The 8,489-nt window shown below is 41.1% G+C and overlaps 1 protein-coding gene across 1 annotated transcript in view; it reads right to left on the bottom strand.

Annotated features, from left to right (window-relative positions):
* Positions 1-5,422: 5,422 nt before the first annotated feature.
* Positions 5,423-8,489, bottom strand: part of LOC126998946 (grpE protein homolog 1, mitochondrial-like) — a 56,286-nt gene continuing 53,219 nt past the window's right edge. Inside the window, exons 4-5 of the mRNA XM_050861238.1 lie at positions 8,016-8,135; positions 5,423-5,762 (exon numbers count right to left, since the gene is read on the bottom strand). Coding sequence (XP_050717195.1) covers positions 5,568-5,762; positions 8,016-8,135 — 315 coding nt within the window. The 3' untranslated portion in view covers positions 5,423-5,567. The remainder of the gene's footprint in view (positions 5,763-8,015; positions 8,136-8,489) is intronic.

The following is an 8,489-nucleotide window of genomic DNA, read 5'->3' as shown; positions in this document are numbered from 1 at the left end:
TTAAGTAAAGACATGCTACCTATAGAAAGAACACATAGAATGGAGTGGTGTGTAGAATCTGATACATTCCAGTTCAGAATATAAGTCAGAGACATCCTCATTGGCAAAGGAATACTCCAGGAGTTATGCTGTGAAGGAATAAGTTGGGATGAGGAAATACCACACTATGTGAGGCCTCAGTGGCAGCAATGGAGAGATGACCTACATAAATTAAAACACTTAAAAGATACTGCGATGTTACAAGCCTGAAGGATTTGGTGAAATTTCTAATGCCAGTCAAAAGGGATATTGTCAGTGCTCTTACATAAGACTGATCAACACTGCTGATCAAATACACTGTGCACTTGTAATGGCAAAGTCAAGAGTGACACCCCTCCGAGCCATCACTGTGCCGAGATTGGAACTCACAGCAGCAGTAGTGTCTGTGAGAATCAGTGCAGTCTTAAAAAAGGAGTTAAACTATGAAGATATTCAGGAAGTGTTTTGGACAGACAGTAAGGTAGTGCTGGGATACATCAACAATGATTCTTAATGATTTCATGTATATGTGGCCAGCAGATAAGAGATCAAACTTCACAAAGACAGTGGAAATATGTGGGAATAGAGCACAACCCAGCAGACTATGCCTCAAGAGGGCAGTCTGTAGAAGAGTTAATTAACAACGACAAGTGGTGGAACGGGCCACACTTCTTGTGGCAACACTTTGAGATGAATGATGACCCATCAAAGCATCATAAATTGGAAGCTGATGATCCTGAAGTAAAAAAAGTTGCATCAAGTGCTACACAGACACATGAGCCATTTAATGTACTGGAGAGGCTGAACTGTTTCTCTGATTGGTTCCATATGATGAGAGCCATTGCATTGTGCCTCAGACTTCAAAGAATGTAAAGGAAGAAGCCAAGAATACATTCCATTGACAGTACAAAAACTGAAAGAAGCTGGAAATGAGATAAGAAGGCAGGCTCAGGCTCATGCCTTCCATGATGACATAAAGATGATGAAGGGTGCAGGAAACCATTAGTCTTCCCCACAAACAAATAGAAGAGGAACAGTAAAGAAAACAAGCAGGTTGTACAAAATTGATCCCTTCATAGATGAAGTTGGAATAGTAAGAGTTGGGGGAAGAATAAGGTTATCCACTCATCAAGTACCAAGACTACATCCAGTTTCCTGCCTAAGGATTCCCATTTTACTGATCTACTGATTTGCTATTACCACAAAAAAGTACATCATCAGGGTAGGGGCATAACACTAAATGAAATTAGATCATCTGGGTACTGGATTTTGGGGGGCTCATCTCTGGTGGCTAGACATGTCTCAAAATGTGTAGTGTGCAGAAGAGTTAGAAGTGACACAAGGTCAAAAGATGGCAGACTTGCCACAAGATAGGCTAGAGCCTTCCTCTCCCTTTACTTATGCTGCAGTTGATTTAATTGATCCTTTCTACATCAAAGAGGGATGTAAAGAGCTAAAGAGATATGGGGTTCTTTTCACATGAATGGTATCATGTGCAGTCCATCTAGAGACAGCACACGGTCTAGACACTACTTCCTTTCTCAGTGCCTACCACCGCTTTATAGGAAGAAGAGGGCCAGTAAGGCAGTTAAGATCAGATCAAGGAACAAACTTTGTGGGTGCAAAGAATGAGTTAGCCAACTCTTTGAGAGAAATGGATGAGGAGAAACTTAGAACTGAATTACTAAAGGACAGTTGTGATTGGGTTCATTTCAAGATGAATGTACCACATAAGTAAAGGGTGGGGTGTGGGAGAGACAAATAAGAACAGTGAGAAGCATATTGTCAGTGCTACTTGATCAACATGGACCTCAGTTAGATGATGAAACACTTAGGACATTCATGATAGAAGCACAGACAGTTGTAAATGGTAGACCTCTAACTGTGGATAACCTTACCTCTCCTACTAGCTTAGAACCACTGACACCCAACACTGTTAACTATGAAGTCAAAGATTGTGATGCCTCCTGCAGGTAAATATGACAGCATTGATTTGTACTCAAGGAAACGTTGGCATAGGGTACAGTTCCTTGCAAATGAGTTCTGGTCAAGGTGGAAAAGGGAAGTTTTGCAGTCTCTTCAGCTTAGAAATAAATGGCAGAACCCTCAAAGAAACTTCAAGGTGGATGATATTGTTATTGTTGAGGATTACAACCTAGCTAGAAACCAATGGAAGCTAGGCAGAATAACTGAGTGTTTTCCAAGTGATGATGGTCTTGTGAGAAAGGTGAAAGTGAAGATGTCAGACTCATGTCTCGAAAATTCAGGGAAACGAATGAAGGCAATGAACATTGTTGAAAGGCCTGTTCATGATCTTGTTCTCATGTTAGAATGTACTACTGAGAAAGACCAGGGCGCCCCTACCGAGGAGCCTAAATAAACTGTTTGTATTCAGGAGTTCCAAAGTTAATGTCAACAGTATTTCATGTATCTGTAATACTCATGTTATAATTAATGTATTAAGTAACAATAAGGTAAATTGTCCTACAATTTAGGGGAGTCATGTAACTGTGGTATCAGTATACTTCATTGTACCTCATTGTTATTACGTAAAATATTAACATGTAAGGAATTTATATGGTGTTATAGGAGTAAACTTGTATGGTGCTATTAGAAGCCAACATAAGGTGCTGTTAAGAACGCTTACTCACAATCCCCGATGCTCCGTTGTTTGGTTTTGTAGGTCTGTCACTTATAAGTGGCGAGAATGTTTATTCAGCGGGATGGAGTGGTGATTCAGTCCATGGCACTAGAGGTCAGTATCTTTTGCTAATATTTCTATGTCATGACACAATGTTAAGCTATATAGTGTTCACATACCATGTATAAGAGTATTAAGAATAGTTTAAGCTAGGAATGCAACAATATATGACTTAGGCTTTGGTGCAAAGAGCCATAAAAGTTGGGATGTGTGATTTGCTTATGTCAGCAATTATTTCAGTTTCACGGTACACTTGGTATGTATGGCATACAAAATGGAGGAGTCTTTGTCCAAAGCCACATCATAGGAATAAAGGAAAACTATAACAATAAAGTTTCCATGTCCTGCTGGCAGTCCATGCATGTCTGCGTGTCTGTGTAAACCAGCCCACAAAAGGGTGACTGCTCCATGTTCGCTTCAACACACATAGCCTGTATAGCACTGGGTTGGTCACATACATGTGACACCTGCAGCATAGGGGTTAAACAGTAAATAATAAAGACGAACTTCTCAGAAACTGACTTTTTTTCTTTTTTGCTCTATTTTGTTGTATTTCACCTGCTTTTAATGACCAAATTTACATTTACATAAAAACATAACTACTAATAGGCACAACTACAAAAACTCACTAAAATACACTGAATGTGCTCTCTATTGAAAAAAAGACTTTAGGAGTTGGAAGTAGGTCAGCTTACTCAACAGCCTACCACCATTGCTGCCCTCCTGCACAGCCAGATACACAGCAGCCTCCATCAGCAACTCACTCCTTTCATATTACAGCAATTCATGATCATCAAACCCAGTAAAGTTTTCAGGGTTGCAAGGGCTGGGTGGAGCATATGTGACGGTGTCATACACCTGTGTTCAACTAACCTGTGAATGATTGGTCAGAAACAGCAATCACAGTTGAACAAAACATTCACAGAAACCAAGAAGATGGAGAAGAAATGACACTGGCCACACTTAGAACAAGGTCTGTTTAGTTTACATTACTGTTCCAGGCTGGCATCCCCTTGGCTCCCAGGTGTGTTCCTAGCGCTACCCCACCCCCCACACACACGTGAACACACATCTCTTTCTCAGTATTTGGTATTCTGCAAATTGAAAATAAGATTAAACACTTGGCCTTAGTGTTTAAGGCATCGATTTTGTCATTCAGATTTTGAAAAAACAAAAAGTTATTAATTTACCCCTAATACTACCCTGCTGCCATCCCTACTGCCTCCTTTTTTCTAACTGCCCCCAGGTAGGCAGTACTGTCCACTTTAGGAGCCACTGGTTTACATTCACTGCCCCGCCTGACTCAGCAGACTCGGCAGGGCCATTTGGTGACATCTTGGCAAGACTTGTTAATTCTATTGCAAAATATTGCATGACCAGCAGATCAACTTAACTCAGGAAGCAGGGGCCCACCCTTCCTGTGCAACTCCCTGCCTAGTCTGGGCCATAGGGTCTGTGTGGTCTGAATATTATGTAAAACGTCTCTCAGGTCGTCTTTACGCAACTTGTTCACTTATTCCTCCCATTCAATGGGAATATTTTCGCTAGTTCCGAGATTTGATCATCAGTTATGAAACGAGACTTAGCCTATCAATAGACTTGAAGTTGCCAGTTAGAAAACGCTATACTCAGCACAGCAAGAAATGGACATTAGGGTGGGGCACCGGAATTCCCCCACTGTTGCCACATCGCCACAACTGCTTTTGAGGGTGGCAGTATAGGTGCTCTATTTGCCTTTTCTTCCAAGAAGTACCTGTTCAGGTTATAGATAACTGCCTTAGCTTGGCTGTGAAGGTGGCCATAAGGCGAGCCTGAAGCAAGGCAATGGTCCATAGTGAGAATGTGTGTGTGTGAGGCAAGGTAGCGGCAATGTTGCCTCCTCCGCTCACTGCTCGTATGCCACGTTTGTGATGGGGGAAACCTTTATACAGAAAACACGCCTTGATTTGTACCTCAATGGTGGTGTGGAACAAAGGTTAGAATAATTTTGGAAATAATTTCAGAAATACACCAATTTATATAGAAACAGAGAGAGAGAAAGAAAGACAGAGACAGAGAGTAAGGAGTTGGAGCAGGGTTGGAGAAAGAAGGCAAGCCAGTGATCTGTGGAGATGTGGCAACAGTGGGGGAATTCCGGTGCCCCACCATAATGTCCATTTCTCACTGTGCTGAGTATAGTCACAGAGCCCCACTGTATAGTAACACCACTAGACCCCGCTCTTTCCCAACCCTGGGGTCACCAAGCTTTTTCCTGGGGTTGCCAAGACCTCAAAATATCAAACATGGTGTTATTTCATTATAATAACACATATTCAACTAAACTAGTGGGGTTGCAGTCATGTCTAGAGATGCATGATTGGGGTCGCCTGAAGAAAAGGTTGGGAACCACTGCACTAGACTGAGGCTGAGTCACATGTAATACCTTGGAACATGATTATTGTTCTGTTTCTGACTGACTGCAAAATATCTGAGTTATGAAGAATGTTTTAAGACTATACCTTTTAGCCTTTTAAAATTTATTTTATTAGTAAGTGTTTCAAATGAAGCTTATATAAGAAAAATCATTGAGTTTATGCACAAAATATTATTCAATATTTTTTTCAATTAAATCAATTGGATATTTGAATCGATTTTGAAATATTATGTAGCAAGCCCTAATGCACAAACTTAACCTTAATTAAATGAAGTATTATTACAACAACAGGAGATCAGTCAATTTTATGAAATAAAATACAATATTGTGTCCTTCACTCAATAATATTTTTTTTTTACAATTTAAACATCTCTCACATCTCTAACTTCTGAGTAAAATTAGTGGTCTTTATACATAAAAGCTGCAACACATAGGCTAATTTTTTACAACTCCAACTTGTGCTGAACGAATACATCTTGAGTGTAAAGTCCAACCAGTACGGATAACATGAGCCACTGTGCCAGTCTCTTGTTCAGGAACAGGTAGTTCAAACATTGCCTCTTGTAATGATGGATCAAACTTCTCTCCAATTCTTGGTAAGATTTGTTCCAGGCCGTGCCGACGAAAAACCTGAAAATAAACATTAAAGGGGCTAAATAATTTTCTGGCCACACTGCTTCAAATTGACTGCCATCCTTGAATTGCCAATGACTTCAAAAGCCACTGGCAGAGCATCTTTGCTACCCTTAAGATTTCAGTTCTTGCACTGCCATAAATGACAGACCTTCAACATCAACATATTTCACAACCATCAATCATTTCTTTGTGCAGCTCTAGCATAGGCACCCACCCTTACCTTTACTTAAACAAAAAATAAGCTATGTTTGAAAGATGAATATTGTTTCTTTGCCTGACTGCCACATGACCCTGACGCATTACGCTAGCGAAATAATAAAGGAGCATGTAGCCCGACTTTAATGTGGTTGGTAATTTGGGATAAATTTATTAAGAGCAAACTACAGAAAAGGTTCCAAAGATAATCTGGCACCTTTTTATGCTCCAGTGTTTCCCCTCAGGTAGTAGTGGATGGGTGAACACATGGGAAGAAGAGATTCTTATCTCCCCCATCCACACAAAATCTATGGCTAGAGAAGTATGTACTGTCAATTCCAGTACCCCAAATAATGGAACTTGAATACAGTGGAGCTGGAAGTACCAGTACCAGGCTGTGTCATGGTACAGCCAAACTTAGAGTATACAACTGATGTCTGCTGCTGACTCTGAGTCCTGGTGTGTGGTGGATGGGAGGTAAGAGAAGGATGGTAGAAAGACTGAAGTAGGGAGGGAGGTGGGAAGGGAGAGAGTAAGTGGGGAGAGTGTGGGGGGGAGGGAGGTAAGTGCTAAAGAGGGAAGGAGGGAGGGGTTCTTGCACAGGAGTACTGCAAAGTTTGCCATGATTTATTGCCTTCAAAATAATATAGTTACTAAAACAGTGTGCACTTCCTCACTAAGACCACTAAGGCTTACATAAGGAGAGGTATGTATGGTTGAAATCCAGTAAGAAGCCAATTTTACAGTGGCTATATTTCTTTGTGATCAAGAATATGAGGTCCCCCAAGCAAGAGGGTGCCGATTGTATATATACAGAGAGAGAGAGAGAGAGAGAGAGAGAGAGAGAGAGAGAGAGCGAGAGAGAGAGAGAGAGAGAGAGAGAGAGAGAGAGAGAGAGAGAGAGAGAGAGAGAGAGAGAGAGAGAGAGAGAGAGAGAGAGAGAGAGAGAGAGAGAGAGAGAGAGAGAGAGAGAGAGAGAGAGAGAGAGAGAGAGAGAGAGAGAGAGAGAGAGAGAGAGAGAGAGAGAGAGAGAGAGAGAGAGAGAGAGAGAGAGAGAGAGAGAGAGAGAGAGAGAGAGAGAGAGAGAGAGAGAGAGAGAGAGAGAGAGAGAGAGAGAGAGAGAGAGAGAGAGAGAGAGAGAGAGAGAGAGAGAGAGAGAGAGAGAGAGAGAGAGAGAGAGAGAGAGAGAGAGAGAGAGAGAGAGAGAGAGAGAGAGAGAGAGAGAGAGAGAGAGAGAGAGAGAGAGAGAGAGAGAGAGAGAGAGAGAGAGAGAGAGAGAGAGAGAGAGAGAGAGAGAGAGAGAGAGAGAGAGAGAGAGAGAGAGAGAGAGAGAGAGAGAGAGAGAGAGAGAGAGAGAGAGAGAGAGAGAGAGAGAGAGAGAGAGAGAGAGAGAGAGAGAGAGAGAGAGAGAGAGAGAGAGAGAGAGAGAGAGAGAGAGAGAGAGAGAGAGAGAGAGAGAGAGAGAGAGAGAGAGAGAGAGAGAGAGAGAGAGAGAGAGAGAGAGAGAGAGAGAGAGAGAGAGAGAGAGAGAGAGAGAGAGAGAGAGAGAGAGAGAGAGAGAGAGAGAGAGAGAGAGAGAGAGAGAGAGAGAGAGAGAGAGAGAGAGAGAGAGAGAGAGAGAGAGAGAGAGAGAGAGAGAGAGAGAGAGAGAGAGAGAGAGAGAGAGAGAGAGAGAGAGAGAGAGAGAGAGAGAGACTTATCTCCCCCCACTCTGTGTCATGATTCACTCACCTCATCTTAAGTTTTTCAAAACAATTTTCTGCTGATGACAATCCACAGAAAACTACTACAGCCTGTTATCTTTTATGGTACACTAATTATGGTAAATAATTAACTCTATAGCATAGAACTCTCATGCACTCATACTATTCTCACCAAAATTGACCCTCTCATCTGGCCACTTGTGTTATACCTTTTTGCTGTATCAGCACTTAGTGGTCTTTTTTGGTTTTCTGCCCATGAACTGTTTTCATTGCCATAAATAAAACTACTTTTATATCTACTGTGACTCAATTTTTTTTATAAACTAAGTAGATAATAAGAAACACTTACCGATAATAGCTGACTTTCCGTCATAACCAACCCATCATAAAGAGTTTTAAGGTCAGAGCTGCCATTTTCTATTCTCTCAGGTGGAACACTTTCAATTGCTTTGTGAAACACATCTGATACCTGAAATCAAAAAACTTCTGTTACTTTAAACGTGCCTAGTGCATATCTGTATACAGTCGAACCTCGGTTTACGAGATTAATTCGTTCCGGAATATTGCTTGCACACCACAACATTCGTAAACCAAAACGAATTTCCTCATTAAAATTAATGTAAATCCCATTAATGTGACTCATATCTCAAAAAAATATTGATATAAAAATCATTTTACATGTTATTCTTTACAGAATTAAAGTAATTTTACAAACAAATAGCAATGATAAATTATTTGAAACACAATTCAATGTGTTACAGTTATTACGGAGACTCCCGCAACCGCTACCTACGCTCGAGGGGTAAGCTTCAGCCCGGGATTT

The sequence above is a fragment of the Eriocheir sinensis genome, chromosome 2 (assembly GCF_024679095.1).
Source record: "Eriocheir sinensis breed Jianghai 21 chromosome 2, ASM2467909v1, whole genome shotgun sequence".
In the NCBI taxonomy this organism is placed as follows: domain Eukaryota; kingdom Metazoa; phylum Arthropoda; class Malacostraca; order Decapoda; family Varunidae; genus Eriocheir; species Eriocheir sinensis.
This window is presented reverse-complemented; position numbering and strand designations above follow the sequence as displayed.